General features: G+C 35.4%; 1 protein-coding gene across 15 annotated transcripts in view; it reads left to right on the top strand.

The window, feature by feature from the left end:
* Nucleotides 1-20,764, top strand: part of LOC100146849 (complement factor H) — an 84,088-nt gene that overhangs the window by 47,885 nt on the left and 15,439 nt on the right. For 7 of the 15 annotated variants that reach the window (XM_070255813.1, XM_023632611.2, XM_070255816.1 and 4 more), the window contains 6 exons: nt 7,243-7,425; nt 9,103-9,279; nt 14,831-15,007; nt 15,807-15,989; nt 16,083-16,262; nt 18,718-18,888. In XM_070255813.1, coding sequence (XP_070111914.1) covers nt 7,243-7,425; nt 9,103-9,279; nt 14,831-15,007; nt 15,807-15,989; nt 16,083-16,262; nt 18,718-18,888 — 1,071 coding nt within the window. Of the gene's footprint in view, nt 1-7,157; nt 7,426-9,102; nt 9,280-11,161; nt 11,741-14,830; nt 15,008-15,806; nt 15,990-16,082; nt 16,263-18,717; nt 18,889-20,764 lie in introns of those variants that run through there. The other 8 variants (XM_070255818.1, XM_070255812.1, XM_070255821.1 and 5 more) reach the window with 3 other exon arrangements.

Here is a 20,764-nt window from a genome sequence, read left to right as displayed (position 1 = left end):
AATGAATAGCTCATCCACAGAGAAATTCAATAGGAAAATGTCGAACTTGAAATGTACTTTTGACCAAATGGACCTAAAAGACACATACAGAACTTTCCATGCAACAGCAGGTGAGTATATGTTTTCTGAAGCTCACACAGTACATTCTCCAGGATAGATAAAACATTAGATCACAAAACAAGTCGTAAAACTTTTAAGAAGATTAATCTAATGCTGACTATCTTTTATGACTATGGTTTTATGAAATTAAATATCAACAACAGAAGGAAAACGAAAATTCACAAATATGTGGAAATGAAACTACTCACTCCTGATAAAAGAATGGGCCAAAGAAGACATCAAAAAGGGACATCAGAATACATCTTAAATGAAACAAGAAACCACAACATACTAGAGAGCTGCAAAAGTAGTTCTATGAGAGGTGTTTTTAGTGATAGATGCCAGAAAGAGAAAAGAATCCTATAAATAATCTAAGTTTAAGCCTCAAAAACTAGAAAATGAACAGTTAAGCCTAAAGTTAGGAAAATAAAAGAATAACCAAAATTAGAGCAGAAATATATGGAATAGAGACCAGAAAAAATATTAAAAAGCAACAAAACTAAGACTTAGGTTTTTTTTGAAAAAGATAAGGTAAATTGATGAATCTAAGACTGATTAAGAAAAAAGAGAGGCAATCAAATAAATAAAATAACAAATGAAAGAAAAGACGTTACAACAGATGCCACAGAATTAGAAACGATCCTAAGAGACAATTCTAAATAATTATACACCAGCAAATTGGATAACCTAGAAGAAATAGATAAGTTCATGAAAACATACAACTTATCAAGACTGGATCATAAAGAAATAGAAAATCTGAACAGACCAATGACAAGGAAGGTAAAATTAGAACAATAATCAAAAACATTCCTACAAAGAAAAGCCCAGGACTAGTAGTTTTCACTGAATTCTACCAAACATTTAAAGGAGAATTAATGCCAATCCTTCTCAAACCATTCTAAGTAATTGAAGAGCTGGGAGCACTTCCAAAGTCATTTTACAAGATCAGCCTTACCTTGATAGCAGAGCCAAACAAGAATACTACTAAAAAGAAAATTTTATGCCAATATCACTGATAAAGATACATGCAAAAATGATCAACAAAATATTAGCAAACTGAATTCAACAGCACATTAAGAGAATCATATACCGTGATGAAGTTGGATTTATCCATGGGATTCAAGGATGGTTCAACAAATGCAAAAACTTGGCACACCACTTTAACAATATGAAGGGTAAAATACATATTATAGTCTCAATAGATGCAGAAAAGGCATTTGAGAAAATTAAACACCCTTTATGATTAAAAAAAAAATCCCTACTCTCAAGAAATTACGTATTGAAAGAACGTAACTCAACATAATATATATCATGTATGAGAAGACCACAACTAACATCTTACTCAATGGTGAAAAGCTGAAAGCTTTTTCTCAAGGATAAAGGAAGAGAGAAGGATGTCCACTCTCATCATTTTTCTTCGGCATAGTACTGGAGGTCGCAACCAAATGAATTAGGCAACAAAAGGATATAAAAGTCACTCCAAATAGGAAAGAAAGAAGTAAAATGGTGTCTGTTTGCAGCTGACGTGATCTTATGCTTAGACAACCCTAAAGACTGCACAAAAAACTGTTAGAATTAATAAAAGAATTCATTAAAGCTGCAGGAGACAAAAATCAACGTATGAACATAACTCGCATCTAACACTAAACTATCAGAAAGAGAAATTAAGAAAACAATCATTTACAATCACATCAAAAATAAGAAAATATCTAGGAATAAATGTAATCAAGGAGGTGAAAGACTTGTAACCTGAAATCTATAAGACATAGATGAAATAAATTGAAGAAGACACAAATAAATGGAATGATATCCCATGTTCATGAACTGAAAGAATTAATATTGTTAAAATGTCCATACTACCCAAAGTCGCCTACAGAGATAACGCAAACTTTATCAAAATCCCACTGGCATTTTCACAGAAAGATAAAATATAGTCCTAAAATTCTTGTGGAACCACAAATGACCAAAGCAATCTTCAGAGAGAAGAACAAAGCGTCCTGAAGAACACCACACGTCCTGATTTCATACTACATTACAAAGCAATAATAGTGAAAACTGTAGGGTCCTGGCATTAAAATAGACACAGAGATCAAGAGTAGAATCAGGAGGTGAGAAATAAGCCCATGCAGATATACACAACCCATATTCAAGAAGGGTGCAAAGAATACGCAATGGGAACACAGTGTCTTCAGTAAAAGGTGTTGGAAAACCTGGATATCCACAAGCAAAGGAATGAAATGAGACCGCTATATTAAATCACTGACAGAAATTAACTCTAAATCTATTAAAGAGTTAAATATAAGATATGAAACTATAAAATTCCTAGAAAAAAACATAGACAAGTATCTTCGTGACATTGATCTGTCAATGATTCTTTTCATATGACACCAAAAGCACAGGAAACAAAAGTTGAAACAAATAAATAGGACTACATCAAACTAAAATGCTTCTGTTCAGCAAATCAGAATGAAAAGGCAACCTACGGAATGGGAGAAAATATTTGCAAACCATATATCTAATAGGGGGTTAATAAAAAATCTGATAATGAACTTAGAGAACTCAATGCCTAAATAAAGAATCCAATTAAAAAATGGGCAAAGGATCTGAATAGACATTTTCTGAAAAAGACATGCAAATAGCAAACCAGTACATGAAAAGGTACCCCAAATCACTAATCCTAAGGTACGTGCAAATCAAAACTACAAGGAGATATCACCTCATATCCGATAGAATGGCTTTTATCAAAAAGACCAAGGATTACAAGTGTTGGCGAAGATGTGGAGAAAAGAGAATACTCGTACATTTCTGGTGGGAAGGTAACTTGTTACAACCATATGGAAAACAGTGTGGAAGTTCCTCAGAAATTTAATAGAACTATCATATAATCCATTTTTGGGGTGTGTATCTAAAGGAAATGAAATCAGCATCTGGAAAAGCTATCTTCACTCTCGTTTTCACTACAGCAATATTCACAATAGCCAGGCCATGGAAACAACCTAAGTGTCTGTGGATGGATGAATGGATGAGGAAGATGTGGTGTATATATATATATATATACACACACACCAGTGCATATATATATACCAGTGTATAACATTCCATCATGTATATATGTATATATGTCTATATATATATGATGGAAAATATTTATATATTTTCTCCAAACAGGAGAAAGAAGGAAATCTTGCTATTTATAACAACAGGGATGAACCTAGGGTACATTGTGTCTAGCCAGAGAGAGACAAATACTTCCTGATAAAACTTATATGTGGAATCAGAAAAGAAAAAAGAACGAAAAGTCAAATTCATAGAAACAGAGAGTAGACTGGGGGTTTACCAGAGGCTAGGGAGTGGGGGAAATTGGGAGATGCTGATCCAAGGGTGTTAGCCTTCAGTTATAAGATGGCTAATTCTGGAGATCTAACGCACAGAATGGTGACCATAGTGTGTAGTAACGTATTGTATACTTGAAATTCGATGAGTGTAGATCTTAAGCATTTCAACTACAAAAAAAAAAAAAGATTACTATATGAGGTGATAGATGTGTTAATTAACCTGACTTACAGAATCATTTCACAGTGTATATGTGTACCAAATTCTCTCATTGTACACAATATATATATATGATTTTGTTAATTATACTTCCATAAACCTAGTGGGGAAAACTGTAATAGACATGCAAAAGAAAAGGAGAAAAGAATTAAAGCAAATAACTACAAAACATAATCAAATAACAAAGGAAGACATCAAGAGGAGAAGGGACTGAAAAAACTATTGCAAAGCAGAAAACAATTAGCAAAGTGTCAAGTCAGTCCTCATCTATCAACAGTTACTTAATGTAAATGAATTAAGCCCAACTATTAAGAGAATAGAGTACCCGAATGAGTAAAAAACAAGAGCAAATGGTACGCTATCTATAAAAGACTCACTTTAGACTTAAAGACACAGAATTAACATGAGGGGATGGGAGAAAATATGTCTTGAAAAATGGCAGCCAAAAGAAAGCAGGAGTGGCTATCATTATATGAAAAAAATTGATTTTATGTCCAAAACCATCTGTAGATACAAAGAAGGTCATTGTATAATAATAAAAAAGTCAATTCAACAGGAAATATAACGATTTTAAACATATATGCACCCCACATCAGAACTCCTAAAGATAGAAAGCAAATATTGACATGTTTGAAGAGGAGAAATTAACAGCAATACAATAATTTCGAGCTGATTTTTGTATATGCTGTAAGATAAGGGCCCAGTTTCATTTTTCTCTATGTGGATATCCAGTTTTCATAGCACTATTTGCTGAAGAAACCATCCTTTCCCCATCGGGTTTTCTTGGCATCCTTGATAAAGATCAGTTGATCACAAGTGTGTGGATTTATTTCTGGGCTCTCTATCCTTTTACATTGATCTATTTGTCTGTTTTTATGCCACAACCATGCTGTTTTGATTAATGTAGGTTTATAATATATTTTGAAGTCAGGAAGTGTGATATCCTCAGCTTTGTTTTGGCTCAAGATTGTTTTGGCTATTTGGGGTCTTTTGTAGTTACTTATTAATTTCAGGATTGTTTTTTCTATTTCTGTAAAGAATGCCATTGGGATTTTGATTGGGATTGCATTGAATCTGTAGGTCACTTAAGATAGTATGGACATTTAACAATATTGAAGACTCTAATCCGTGAATACTGGATATCTTTGCATTTCTCTGTCTTCTTTAATTTCCTTCATCAATGTTTTGTAATTTTCAGTGTATCAGTTGTTCACTTATTTAAGTTTATTCCTAAGTTTATATTCTTTTTGCTCTTAATGTAAATGGGATTGTTTTGTTAATTCCTTTTTCAGATAGTTTCTTGTTACTGTATAGAAATGCCACTGATCTTTGCATGTTGACTTTATCTCCTGTAAATTTGTTGAAATTATTTATTAGTGCTAACAGCTTCTTTGTTCAAACTTTAGGATTTTCTACACATAAGATCATGTCGTCTGCATACAAAGACTATTTTATTTCTTCCTTCCCAGTTTGGATTCCTTTTATCTATTTATATGTTTATCGTGCTATTTTTAAAATTTCTTAAAAGGGTCACATTAGTTTATAACATTATTTAAACTTCAAGTGTATATTATTTTATTTCAACTTCTGCGTATACTACCTCATGTTTCTGACCGAAAGTTGCCATCCATCACTGTACACATGTGCCCATTTACCCTTCACTTCCCTTTTCTTGATTAATTGCTCTGCCTAGGATTTCCAGCACTCTATTGAATAAATGTGGTGAGAGTGGGCACACTGGTCTTCTGACTGATCTTAGAGGAACCAATCATCAGTCAGCCCAGCCAGAGATTCTAGGTGCCTCTCAAAACTCTGCACTCATCCAACCTACTGGTGTTGTACTTAGCATTCCCCAGGAGTCTAGAATAATTCCAGTCCCATGAGTGTCCTGAGATAGGCGAGATAGTAGCCAGTCCTTCCAGGAGGAGGCAGAACATTTGAGGTGTTAGATGTGTGGTCCAGTTCCTTCTGTACTCAGGATAAAGCTAGGAGTTGGGGTTTATCATTTCACTTGCTCTGCCCTGAGCTAGAGAGGGCAGCTGTGGCAAATGCATGCATACACCTTCAGATTGCTGCTCTTTCAAACCATTATTTTGCTCTCTGGATCCCCTAGTCATCTGGCAAATTGTGATCTTTGTCAACTCTCAGAGATGAGTTAATTAGAAGCTAGTCCCTTAGGCAGCAGCCTGAAAAGTTGGGGGTCTGGATGTGCTGTCCACCTCCTTCCAGGGAGAAACTGGGAGTTGGGCTTATCACCTGCTAAGTCAGCACTCAGCTGGGGATGAACTGTGAGATGTGCTCACGCCCCCATTCATAACTGATACTTTGTCCTCTGTAGGCACCCGGAGACTAGCAAATGCGGGGGCCTCTAGCTCCCAGAGACAACAGAGTTAGAAGCCAGACCCTGGAGTAGCAGCTGGAAACTTGGGGCAGGAGATGTGGGCTTCCAACCATTTGCTCCTGAAGTAGAAGCTGGGAGTTGGGTGTTCCTTTCCGACTGGATGGTGCTACAGCAGGGATGGGGCTTATGATGGGAGTGTATCTCAGTTTCTCCTACCAGTTAAGATATTGGCATTTTCTCACTCCTGTGGTTTGCAGGAATCTCTCAATGAGTTTTTGTATGTCTAATAAAAGGAAGTGATACACGTATAGCTGTTAATTTGCTGTGTCTAGGGGAGAGGGTGAGGTCAAAGCATGCTGTTCTGCCATCTTACCAACATCTCTCTATTTTTTTCAAATTTACACTTACGTTGGGTTTTCTTTGCTTTTCTTCTTCTAATCTCTTAAAATGGAAGCAATTCTTGATTTTCAGTCTTTATTCTTTTCTATTACATCTATTTAATGGTAAAATTTTCCTCTCAGCACTATCTTAGTGTCAAGTCCCAAAATTTTATTTAACATGTTTTTATTATCAGTCAGTTCAAAATATTTAATCTCTTCTCTTTTTATTTCTTCTTTATCCACATGTATTTAACAAATGAAGCAGAGTTCAGTGAGGAGACACAGTAACTGACAGGAGTCTACTTTTACTGTTTTAAGTTAAATTATATGTAATTTGAGGAATCATCATTTTAGGCTTAGAAGATCAATGAATGTGTTTATCTTTGTCATCTTCATTGAACTCCTTATATCCATATAGTTTATGCACCCAATTATGATGACCAACATTTCAAAATCTCAGAGCCAAAGACTACGGTAGCTATGGTGGAAGATTCTCTGAGATCATCACCTGATCTGAGATACCCCAATTGTTTAACTGAGTTCTGGGGTTGCTTAAAAAATCCAAACTAGGTAAATTTAATGCAAGCCCCAGGAAAGGACTCATTGCTAGGAGAGCTCTGGCATACTGCAGGATTCCAGATCCATCAGACTGACAGATTTCTAGTGATTTCTTAGAAGGGATTCTGGATTCTGAGTATTTTAAATCTTGCTTTGTTCCAAAGACTTTTTAATGGAGTATCTTGATTTAATATTTTTGGAAACTCATAGCTCATTTTCTCTGACAGAAGAAGGTCAATGATTAGAACTTTTCCAGGTTTTCCTTTACCAATGACGTGTGCTTGTCTTTTCCTTATGCTTCCTCTGTTTTAGAAACATGTTCAAAATCAGATATAGAAATTGAGAATGGATTTATTTCTGAACCTGACTTTACATATCCCTTCTATAAACGGGCACAATATAAGTGTAAACCAGGATATGTAACAGCAGATGGTAAAACATCAGGATCAGTTATATGTCTGCAGAGTGGATGGTCAGCTCAACCCACATGCGTTAGTAAGTAATTGATGATGTTAGTTTTCATTATCCTGATGGTCATTGTACAAAACTTCACTTTAATTCTTCTTTGGGGGCGGGGCTAAGGTGGTTCCATTTGAAAAGATAAAAAAAAGCTTTGAGAAAAATGTATAATTTTTTGCCTTCCAAGATTAATTACTAGTGGGGTAGAATATCAGTCCATATTTCAGTTCAAGTTTTTCCGCTTTAAGACCTTCTGGGGTTTTGAAACTAGTTGGGGAGCCCTATGCGTATTCTTTGTAAACTCGTTTGTTATTTACTGAGAGCTTTGTGCCTGTTGCGTCTGCTTTTAGGTGATCAGACTTTTATGTCACAGTCTTTGCTCCTAGGCATGAAAGGTTTTTTTAAGGTGAAGATGCGGGTTCATAAGGCATAATTTTGGATTATGTATAATTTACATATATTTGATACTACAGGATAGGTCCACTTCTGAAAACTCCTTTCCCTTAGGAAATCTTCCTCAACATCTAATAGGTGGAGACTGAGAAACACTTCTAGATAGTACCAAACTTTGCTGTGTTGAAAGAGTTCCCTGTCCTACTACCTGGATGTTTATGGCGATTTTCTAAGAACAATTTGCTCAGTTTATCTTATTACCCTAAAGCCACACAGTGATACTTTTTGAAATGGCATGTAACATATACACTTTAAGTGACGAAGGTATTTAAAATATCCATTTTTACCGTTTTCGTTTCATTTTTATCAATCTCTATGCTTACTATGAGCACTAGCCAAAGAAAAAAGATGTTAATAGCTGCCTCCATAACAAATTCGTTTTATTCTAAATTGTGATCAGTTTTCTCTTATAACAGTTGTTATAGAAGAGGAAATGTTTCTATTAAATAAATGTTTTACCAGTATAGTTTTGCTTTTTTTTAAAAAAGCTTTAAACTGCTGGGTGCATACATTATAAAATTTGAGATAAATTATTTAAACTTTATCAACATCACTCTAGTATCATGTTAGTGAAAATTGAGACTACTTTTTAACATTTTACTTTCCTATAACTAATTATAAACAATAGAATTCTCTCTAGATTTAATGTTGGTAAGTATAAAAGGATATACAGCATTTAGGAGAATATTTGGGAAAGCAGCGTCAGCATATGAGCTTTAAAAATTAGTATGTTTTAATGCACACTTTTATAGAATATTTTAAAAGTTACTTGCATTGTTCCAAATTAATCTTTTTATTCAACTAATTCATTTTTCTCTGACATATATGTTATAACTGCTAACTCACAAAATGCTATTCTGATATCCTAACAATGTACTGGACTATTTCACTAATAACGTGGGATAAATGCATATGCATAGTTGAATTGAGGAGAATATTCTTAAAGTAAACTTTCAGAGATTTTAAGTGGTGAGAAAAATGCTATGTAGAAATATTTTGTTTTGTGTAATGATTACATGACAATGATTTATCACTGATATCCTTAGATTTTTTCATATGATACTTAATTTATCAGCATATGCTAATTGAGAAAGGTTTGACAATGATTTATCACTGATATCCTTAGATTTTTTCATATGATACTTAATTTATCAGCATATACTAATTGAGAAAGGTTTTTTATTTTTTCCCTTAGGATGGAACTTACTCAGTTAGATTGTCCATTTAATAATATTAGAAATCAATTCTCTTATGCATTAGAATATTGTGATATGCCATTATTTAAGAATGCCAGAGCCAAAAGTGACAGAACATGGTTTAAGCTCAATGACACATTGGACTATGTGTGCCGTGATGGATATGAAAGCAGAAGTGGACACGCCACAGGCTCCATAGTTTGTGGTAAGGATGGTTGGTCTGATACAGCCACGTGTTATGGTAAGTACTGTTTTTTCAGGTCTTCTTTTCTCCTGGATTAACAAAATTAACAAAATTTGTTCCAAATGAAACATTTTCAACAAATTTGAAACATCTATAGTCATGTCATTTTATGCAACAATGATTAAAATCAAGGTGTCTCGTTCTGAATTTATGTAAATTGGGAAGAAAGGGTGTTTTGAAGCCCAAAGATCATAATATACTTTTACATGTTGTGTTAAAGTAATGTTTCCTATGGGCCATATACACCATAGATTTGTGAGTAAAGTACAATTGTTTTAGTTATTCTAAACGGAAACTTTCATGTTCTTTAAAACTGGGCACTCATTAGCAAAATTCTAATTTCTTACCACTCACTCAGCTATTTTGCTCCTGAGTTTCTGCTTTACCCCTCCCACCCTGAGTGTTCATTTCTGCAGGCCATTAGAGGAGCTCTTTATTTTCCAAGCTTGAACAAGTTCTGTGGACTAGGACATGACTCTCTTTAATGTTTGCCGACCAGCTGTCTGTTTTCCAGGGTTAGAAGTAGGGCTTGAATTTGTGGAAAACTGAGTGGATGCAGAGTGTTCCAAGCCAAAGGAACAGTGTGTGCAAAGCTTTGGAAAAAGTACAACATGTGGGAAAAGTCAGGGGGGTGGATTGTACTCAAGAGAATCTCATGAGCTGAGTCTGGACAGGAGGCAAAGGAAGGCTTATCCAGGTTGTTTCAGTGCATGTTCGCAACTTGATTAATTTTACGCTTGACAAAAAGCCACAGAGGAGTTTGAAGGAAAGGAATGATATAATTTTTCTTGGATTTTTGAAAGTTTTCTTTTCCTTTATGTTGTGCTTGTGGTGAATAAAGAAGATTCAGGAGTCCATGTAGGGTGAGAAAGAGTGGGGATTGTGATACGACGGTGACTGAGAGACGCAGAGCAGAGGAGAGATATGAGATACATTTTGGTGGTTGAAAGCAAAGGCAAAGTTATGAAATGTTCAATGTGTTAAACATTTGAACATTAAACTTAAAACATTAAAGTTTAATGTTTTAAACTTTAAACATTAAAGTCATGAAATGAATAAGAAAGTGTAAGAGGTCAACTCACATGTTTATTGATTTGATTTTTCTGAGCAAGCAGGTAAATGGCAATGCCTTTTGGTGACATGGTTCTCGCAGGAGAGAGAGCGTTTTGGAAGGGCCATCACAACTTTTGACTTGGACACATTATGGTTGGGCTGCCCATGGACAATGAAAATCAAATATGTAAACCACAGTTAGATGTGTAGGTCTAGCCAAGAGATATACTTGTGGGATTACCACCATATAAATGATGATATCAAATTGGAAAAGAATATAGAATGAAAGGAAAAGAGAGCTCAGGACTGGACCCTGAAGTGCTCCAACATTTAGGTGTCAGACAGAAGAGCAATAGGCAGCTAAGTAGATGGAAAAAAGGGGGCTTTTGAGAATCGGAAGAAAAAAGGGTAGGAATGAAGGTCGTCCTAGATATGGAGAGAAGGAAATGACTAAAGGAAGAGGAGCTAGACCAGAATGATGAATAGTGGAGCCTGTGGAGTCAGCCTGGCCAGGTTCTACTTCCATTCTAACATTTGCTAAGCAGGTATCTTAGGTCAACAACCAAGACTATCTGAAGCTTTGTTTACTCTTCCTTATCTGTAACGTGTTTTAATATTTACAATTGTCAAAATATTTCAAAGGCTTGTGTTGATCAATAGACTAAATTATCCATATAAAGTTCTTGCCACAGTGCCTGCCATATAATAAACTCAAGGAAATTGTAGTCCAATTATATTATTTTATTATGATAATTCAAGTAGTGAATGTGTCTAATTCAGTTGATACGTCCAGATTGAAGAGTGTAAAAGTGTGATGGATTTGGCTACATTGATGCCAAAAATAACTGTAACAGGAGCAGTTTTCGATGGAGTATACAGGGCAAAACCTAAATAGAATTTACTGAAGAAAAATGATTAGTAACAAATTTCATATAGTATATGGGCAGAACTCTTTCAAGAAAGTTGGCTGTGTCAGACAATAGGAGTTTCAGAAAATTGCTAGAGGAAATTATGCACTGAAGGGAGTATTTATGTTTTAAAGTTGGGAGACATGAGAGTGGACTGAATGCTGGGGAGGATGGAGTAGGGAGGGAAGCAGGCAGAGATGGAACACATGAGGTGGATAGTTCCCTGTGAAGGTGGGAGAGAAAGGGAACCAGGGCTCCCGTGGAATTACCAGCCTTTGGTGCAGACAGGGCTACTTCCAACTTTTCACAGGAGGAAGGAAGGAAGGAAATGAGTGTGTAAACGTCATGCTGGGAAGAAGCAGGAGCTGATGGTTTCTATTTTCCAAAGAAGTACGAGACACAGTCATCTGAGATTGAGTGGTGCATGGGGATAGGAGCAGAAGGAACACTAGGTGGAGCAGAAAAGTTTCTAAGAGAGACTTCTGAGAGAGATGCAGGTGAGCTTCTTAGAGAGCTGAGGTAGACGTGCTTAGCAGTGTCTCGGTCCCGCTTAAATCTGATTCACTCAGGCTGTCAAAAAACACTTATCATGGGCTATAAATAGGCCAGGAGAAAATGGTGAGAAACACAAACATGGGTCTGCATTTCAAGAGCTTTCATCTCAGCATGAAAAACACCAATGAATTAATCCAAATAATGAAATGAATGGTAAAAATATTTTAAATATATTTGATGTATAACTGTGTTCAAAGAAACAAAAGAATCCAAGGACTTAGAATACAGGAGGGGATTGAAACATCTACTTTATAGAGGAATGCATCTATGCAAAGAAATGTTGATAATCTTGGAAAAAAATCAAAGATTGTAAAGCCCGGAGTCTGGAGTGACAGGGGGAGGGAGATATGAGATGACATTGGAAGTGCAGGCTAAGGAGGGGTCGAAAAGAGTTTGGATTTGATTCTAAGTAGAAGGGGAGGCTTTTAAGATGATCGTAAACTTCCTTTCTTGGATTAGAAGCAGATGCTGGTTTTGTGAAGCCAAAAGCTTTTACAATTTTGAGGAGTTTTCTTTTAAAAACAGGAATGCAAAATCATGAATATATAATTCCCATGGTGTTTCCCGTGTCGCCACATGACAGGAAACGTAAAAGAGAGGAAGTAGGAGCGACAGAGACAGCAGTGGCAACTAATGGCAAATTTTATAAAAACGTATGACCTTGTGAACACATTGGTAGGAATTCACCACGACAGTGTAGGCGTCCAAAATTTGAAAGAACAAATGACAGCTTAGTATTCTTTTCAACTAACTTCTCTCAACCATGTAGCAGAAAATTGCACACAGATTGGCTGAAATCTGAGTTTATTTCAAATGTCCTGTGTGTTCTCTCCTTTGGGGAGAGGTTTCCAATGAGTAGTTGCTATCACAAGCCACTTAAGCCCAAAATATTTACAGCAATCTTAAATTAATGTACACTTCAGAGAAAAAATTCATACTCATGTTTCCAAGAATCAGTGCTAGGATTTAGGATTTTGACTTTGGATAAAGACAAATATCCCTAATTCAGAGTATGCCCATTCAAACTCTTCTTTAAATCACATTTCTTAAGTCATTATCTTTTTGTTGTTGTTGTTTTTAAGATTGGCACCTGAACTAACAACTGTTGCCAATTGTTTTTGGTGCTTTTTCTCTCCAAAAACCCCCAGTGCATAGTTGTATCTTTTAGTTGTGGGTCCTTCTAGTTGCGGCGTGTGGGATGCTGCCTCAGCATGGCCTGCTGAGCGGTGCCTTGTCCACGTCCAGGATTGGAACTGGCAAAACCCTGGGCCACCAAAGCAGAACACACGAACTTAACCACACAGGGCCGGCCCCCCCTTAAGTCATTATCCTTATATAAATATAATGGTTCAAAAATAGCCAACAGCCAAGATCTTTTGTTGTTGTTGTTACAGCAGCATTTTTCACAATGTGATGAGACAGAAAATTTATATAAAATGAGCACCAAATATATAAACAAAGACACATACAAGTGAAAGAATTGCTACGTAGAAAATTGGAATTGAATTTTAGGAGAAGAATCCAAGTGGTTCTCATCAAGCCTTATCTTCTCAACTAAGCTACAGAAGTCAACATTAAAACAATAAAAAAGCTTATTTCACTTAACACAATTCTCTCAAGGTCCATCCGTGTTGTTGCAAATGGGACGATTTTGTTCTTTTTTATGGCTGTGTAGTAGTCCATTGTATATATATACCATATCTTCTTTATCCAATCATCTGTTGATGGTCACTTAGGTTGCTTCCACGTCTTGGCTATTGTAAATAATGCTGCAATGAACATAGAGGTGCATGGGACTTTTGGAATTGCTGATTTCAGGTTCTTTGGATAGATACCCAGTAGTGGGATAGCTGGATCGTATGGTATTATGTTAAGTGAAATAAGCCAGATAGAGAAAGACAATCTCTGTATGACTCCACTCATATGAGGAATTTAAACATGTGGACAAAGAGAACAGATTAGTGGCTACAGGGGAAAGGTGGTGTGGGGGGGTGGGCACAAAGTGTGAAGGGGTGCACCTACAACACGACTGACAGACAATAATGTACAACTGAAATTTCACAAGATTGTAACCTATCAATTCAATAAAAAATAAAAAAAACTAAAAAAACAAGAAAAAAGCAAATTTATTGTGTTTCTTTGTGTGGCATTACTTTCAATAACAGTTTACATATCTAATTTTATGAATATGTTTTAATACTTGACTTTTAGACAGTATAAAATGTCATTTTAGTCTGATTCTAATTTTTAAATTAGTTTTTCATTTTTAAGTTAATTAGCAAGATAGAAAAATTCCAAATGATAAAAATGCATTTTTTTTAAATATTTAGGAATGTCACAAATTTTACAAGTTTTAAGGGACTATTTTACACATTTCTAATTTGGATCAGAATAATTAACAATTTATTAGTAGGTAGTGTAAATTAAATGTATAGTAAGAATACATGGTTGTATATATGTAACTATTTGGAATACCTAGAATTTGCCTAGCTATGTGACTCGAACATGTTTCTTCAGTTTATTTCATGTTTCAGTGTGATTCTTCGCTTACAGAATATTAATTAAGCAGTTTTCAGTGTTCCTCTAACTAAAGTGCATTAGAAATCCCTCTTCTGTGTGTTCTTGTTTCCCAATTGAATTCAGCAAAAATACCAATTTTTATTTGTGTGCAATTTAAAAATTGCAGCATTAGTTTTTTAATGTGAGAAAATACTTTTATGTTGTGAGAGTACAGAAAATGTAACATTAAATTTTATGAGTGACAGTGATAAAATCAGATCTAGACTAAGCAAGCTGACTTTACAAATAAATTTGCAGGACACGTATATTGCTGTTCAATGCCGTAATATTTCTCAAAGAGTCTTATGTGGATTTAGAGGGTGTAGAAAACCTAGTATGTAACAGTTTTCAAGCAAGAGGTTTACCTGGTGCCTCTGTATATGCAGTTCCCAGCACCTCTTTGTTACGTGACACATATAACATTTACTTTGGCAATTATACATTCTCATTAAATTATTTGACCTTTGTTGTAGAGAGAGAATGCAAGATTCCCCAAATAGAAAGATATTTAAATGTTGAGCCCAAGAATGACATTTACAAAGTTGGAGCCGTGTTGAAATTCTCCTGCAGAAAAAGACATACAATTGTTGGAGCAGATTCAGTTCAGTGCTACCACTTTGGATGGTCCCCTGGTTTTCCAACATGTAAAGGTGAATATGTGTTTTACAATTGCTGAAACAAAAATTAGAATTGTGGATATCAACATTGTTTTTCCCTCTTAATTTTCTGTTGGCTTCCAGTCTGTGTTTATAATCTAATGGATTAAGCCAGAGATATACCTGCGACGGACATGTGTTCTGTAGTGTATACTGCAGATTTACTTCTTTAAGAAATTAATCTTCAGTTGTTTCCTGAAATACGCAGTGGAAGTCTCTGTACATACATACATGGTATCGGACACTAGGGGGATTTCCTTTATTACTTTTCCTTTGCCTACAAGCCCGCCATTAATGTTGGACATTTTACATGGCATGGGCCTTACCTCAAGTTTCACTGAGTATGTCTAAAGAATATTCAAGCAGCTCATAGTCAGTTCAGTCACAGGTATGACTTGATCAAGGCGAATATGTGTTGATCAAATGCTTGCCTCAAATGATGGTATTTTTTTCAAAAAGTTTTGATAAAATGTTTCGGTGGAATATGAATATTGCTGTAAGTTATACACTATATATATTAACTGGTTTGCATACATCTTTAGAGTATCTAGATTATTGAAGATATTTTCTGGGCTTAAATATACTTCCAATGTGCTACTTCAGTAGTATAAGTAATAGAACCAGGAAACATGAACCTGCAGTAAACACCATAGTTTTGTCGTTGTTTAAGAATGCTTTAATAAATTAGCCAATAAATAATAAATTAATGAAAGAAAAAATCTCTCCATTTGACTGGGTTTTTAAGTTGTAAGTAGACAATTTAACCACTAATTACACAGCATTTCTACTGTAGCTGAAGTAAGATCGTGTGGTCCACCTCCTCAACTCCCGAATGGGGAAGTTAAAGAAGCACAGAAGCAAGAATATGGACACAGCGAAGTGGTAGAATGTGTTTGCCATCCTGGATTTCTGCTGAAGGGTTCTAACAAAATTCAATGCGTTGATGGAGAATGGACCACCTTGCCTACGTGTATTGGTAATGTATGAAAATATTAATATTTAAACTTAAATCAACACTTTGTTTTCATATACATACACAAATAAACATATTTTTGTGAAATTTTCACAGAGGAGGACAGTACATGCGGAGATGTACCTGGCCTTGATCATGGCTATGTCGAGCCTTCTGACCCTCCCTATCGCCATGGAGACTCAGTAGCGTTCACTTGCAGAGAAGCATTTACAATGATTGGACACAAGTCAATTATGTGTATTCGTGGAACGTGGACCCAACTTCCACAGTGCATTGGTGAGAATACACTTCTCAAATTGGCATTCAATAGGATTTAATATTTTTATTGTAAAAACTGTATTCACAACCATATTTTTAAAATTTAGATATATTCTTGAACATGTCGGTTTTAAATTATAATGAATCCCAACATTTGTTGTTGATAATTCAATATGTGTGTCCAGAGGACAGACATAAAATAGCAGTAGAAATTTCTGAATCTTTCTGTCTCTCATATTAATATTGTTTATAAGTGTGAAGCTACTTTTTACCTATAGGTATGTATATGATTAAAATAGTACTAATTACCAGGAAAATAGAACTATATTTGCACAGGTAGCATTTTTGTTTTTCTATGGTACTCTTTCTTTCAGGCCCTGGCAAACAAGGAAATAAAGTTGAGGAAATATGCATTTGCTACACTCCTACAGAAATCTTGCCTCTCTCAGAGCTTCTAACAATGATAATTTTTCAGTCCGTTTCAAATGCAGTAAAAGAAGTTAATGAGCCGGAGGGTGGGTGGGTCACAAGCTCTCTTGTTCAGTAGCGACGCCCAGTCATAGAAGACAGTCAGGGTTGGGCCAGGAAACTAACCTGATTGATGCCCTTTGCCCTGTAAGTGAATCATCCGCACCTTTGGATGACCACGTCTTTGATGACTAACTGGGAGAATCTTGGGGACCCTCTTGATTTTCCTTTAGAATGAGTTCTTTCCTGGAGTTTTGTGGGTCCTGCATTCAAAGAGAGCCCTGGATGTCCAGTGTTAGTTATTCATCAGACTTCTAGTCATTACTTCTTCAAGGAGAAGGTAGAGCTGAGCCTCTGCTCCTCTAGAGCAGGATTTCATATGTGTTTGGCTCACTGTGTATTCTCAACACCCAAAAATGGGCTGTACATGTAGGTGACATTTAATAGGAGTTTGTTACATGAATCAGTAAATTTTGTTGCTTCTTAATCCTTAGGTTTTTCTAAACACATTCCTCTCAAAGGTATTGTAAGTCCTTCAAGACCAAACCTCATCTTTGCCCTGTTCTGTCTCCACAAATGATCTTATCTCATTTCGTATGAGGGAAAAACCCAAGGCAATATTAGGTATGAAATTTCTCAACTTTCATTCTGGCTTATACCAAACATCTGCTTCAATTGTTACTGTCTTCTGTTCTCAGAGCTTTCCTTTCTGAGGTGAATCCTCTACCTATATTCGACTTCACGTACTCCCCTGCCAGCTGTCAGAGGCTTTATTCCAAGTTTCTCCTCTCAATGTTTATTTTGCACCTCCCTCTACTCTGGCTGTTCACTCATCTCACTGTGTTTATTTTCTCCTAATAAACAAAGAAATCCTTTCAGAAACCAAAAAATCACAGAACAGAATGACAACCTTCACCACCACTCCCTTTGACTATTGATCTTCCTTCAGTTACCGTCTCTTGAGGAAGATCTAGTTTTGTCTTCCTCAACACGCTGGACTAGTCCTAAAAATAGCACTATTTCTCCAGCCTCTGGTGTGTTTTGAGTTAGTCTCTTTTATTTTATTTTTTTTCAAGGTTGCAGTACAAAATCATTACATTTCGTTGAACAATTACTTGACTTTTCTTTATTCTGTTCATCCTTACTTGACTCTGATCATTAACAAATCATTAACAAGTACTGCTAAAAACCTACAATGATATTTTATCAGAATCAAACAGGATTCTCATCTGCATTGAATTTTTGAAATATGTAACTATTTTAAAAGCTTCTATAGTCAATATTTAACTTATACTCAAACCAGCAAAAGTTTACTATTATGGCATTATAATATTATTGAAATATAGAATGATCTGGTGTATAAATTAGCTTCTTGAAAATTCTGAGAGTACATATGGAAAACGTTGTGACCTTAAGAACCCAATTTCTTATTCCAATTTTGTGTCTCTGTTTAAATGTCTGCTTTAATATTCACATTCTATACAATATACCTTAGATGTACTTTTCTTATTATATTACCCCACCTTTCTTGAAAAAATGTCTTTAAACTAACAACTTCTTATCGTCTAGTTCCACAAATAATTATTTTATTTTAATATTTAAAGACTTTGGGTAAAAAGTACTGTAGAGATACTTGAGATCAAGAAAGAAATGTATGTGACCATTTGCACAGATTTTAAATATGGAACCAAATTTAACCATGGGATGACTATTCGCTATGTACACCATCCACAAAAGTCAACCTCTTATGCTCTTCTAGTCCCCTAAATGCAAAATGTTTTTATGATGGATATTTTCTATGAAATTTCAAATACTGGACACAGGATTTACGTTCATACAGAATAGCCCATCTTGTGCAATATGATCTGGAACCAAGTTTGGTTGGTGGAATGTATAGGCATACATTTTAATTTCATAATACTATTGACCGTATAGCTATTTATTTTGTCGTAGTCGCTTTGATTCTTCTAATTAGTCTTTTCAAGAAAACATTTTCATGTTATAGCAACAGATGAACTTGCGAAGTGTAAATTGTCAAAGTTAATTACACGTGAGGAAAGCTATTCACATAAGATTGAATTTAATCATAACGCCAACATAAGTTACAAATGTAGAGGAAAATACAAACACTCAACCTGCGTAAATGGAAGATGGGAGCCTGAAGTAACATGCACGGGTAAGCTCTTATTTGCAATCTTTTTAAAGTTTTATTCTATTTCTTCCTAACTTGTAAAAGTAATATATGTGTCTTTCTAAAAACTTTAGCTATTTATTATGACAAATAAGGTTCAAGCTGGAAAGTAGTTTAGAAACTAACCAAACCCTGATTCTACGTATTACTTGTATCGTGTGCAGCAGTCAGCTATAGAACAAACCACCCAGAAACTTGATGACCGCAAATTAAGATCTGGACAGTAGGTGTGCCCATTACTATGAGAGCACTAGTGCTTCTAATTCCTTCTATTACTTGCAAATTTCCCTATGTCTACACCTGTGACTATTATGTATGAATATATCTATCTACATATTTATCTATGTTTGTATGTATCTGTCTCTAGTTATCTATTTATCTATATCTATCTTAAAAACTCTGAGTCATCTTGACACCACCAATTTGAATTGAACAGCACATAGTTCATTGCAGTTTTCCACTTTTCGTATCTCTATTTTTCTTCTCTAAGTGTAGGACACCTTGGCTCACTATCCACAATATTTTTACCAATTTCCTCAATCCTAGAATATACAGAAAGTGGTTTCACAGCAATAGAAAAACGAATCTCTTATCTACAGTTTAGCACATTTTTAGTTCTTATTTATTTGTTTATTTATTTGAGCCTTGAAAATATTTTGTTTTATTTTTTTCAGTTATTTTATTGAGGTCATAATGGTTTATAACATTGTGTGATTTCAGGTGTATGCTATTATTTATCAGTTTCTCTATAGACTGCATTGTGCACGCCACCAATAGTCTAATTTTTATCCATCACCATATATGTGTGCCCCTTTACCCCTTTCACCCACCTCCTAACCCCCTTGCCCTCTGGTAACTGCTAATCTGTTCTCTTTAACCACCTGTTTGTTTATGTTCCACATGTGAATGAAATCATGTGGTGTTTGTCTTTCTCTGTCTGGCTTATCTCCCTTATCGTTATACTCTCAGGTCTATCCATGTTGTTACAAATGGGACAATTTTTTTTTTTTTGTGGCTCAGTAGTATTCCACTGTGTATACATATACCACATCATCTTTATCCATTCATCAGTTGATGGGCACGTCTTGGCTATGGTGAATAATGCTGCAATGAATATAAGGGTGCATAAATCTCTTTGAATTGTTGGTTTCAGTTGCTTTGGATAAATACCCAGTAGTGGGATAGCTGGATTGTGTGGTATTTCCATTTTTAATTTTTTGAGAAGTCTCCATACTGTTTTCCATAGTGGCTGCACGAGTTTGTGTTCCCACCAGCACTGTGTGAGGGTTCTGCTTTCTCCACATCTCCTCCAATATTTGTTATTTTTAGTCTTGGCAATTATAGCCATTCTGACAGGTGCAAGGTGACATCTCACCGCAGTTCTGATTTGCACTTCCCCAACAATTAGCAGTGCTGAACATCTTTTCAGGCACCTGCTGCCCATCTGTACATCTTCCTTGGAAAAATGTCTGCTCATATCCTCTGCCCATTTTCTGATTGGATGGTCTACTTTTTTTGTTGTTGGGTTGTATGAGTTCTTTATATATTTTGGAAATTAATCCTTTATAGGATATATGCTTTGCAAATATTTTCTCTCCGTTGGTGGGTTTTCTTTTTGTTTTGTTTGTGATTTCCTTTGCCTTGCAGAACCTCTTTACTCTGAGGTAGTCCTATTTGTTTATTTTTTTCTTTTGTTTCCTTTGGCTGAGTAGACATGGCATTTGAAAAGATGCTGCTAAGACCAATGTCAAAGAGTATACTGCCTATATTTTCTTCTAGAAGTTTTATGGTTTCAGGTCTTACATTGAAGTCTTAAATGCACTTTGAGTTAATTTTTGTGTATGGTGTAATATAATGGTCC

Source organism: Equus caballus, chromosome 30 (assembly GCF_041296265.1).
Source record: "Equus caballus isolate H_3958 breed thoroughbred chromosome 30, TB-T2T, whole genome shotgun sequence".
NCBI classification, from domain to species: domain Eukaryota; kingdom Metazoa; phylum Chordata; class Mammalia; order Perissodactyla; family Equidae; genus Equus; species Equus caballus.
The sequence above is the reverse complement of the archived record's forward strand: the minus strand, read 5'-3'. Positions and strand labels throughout refer to the sequence as shown.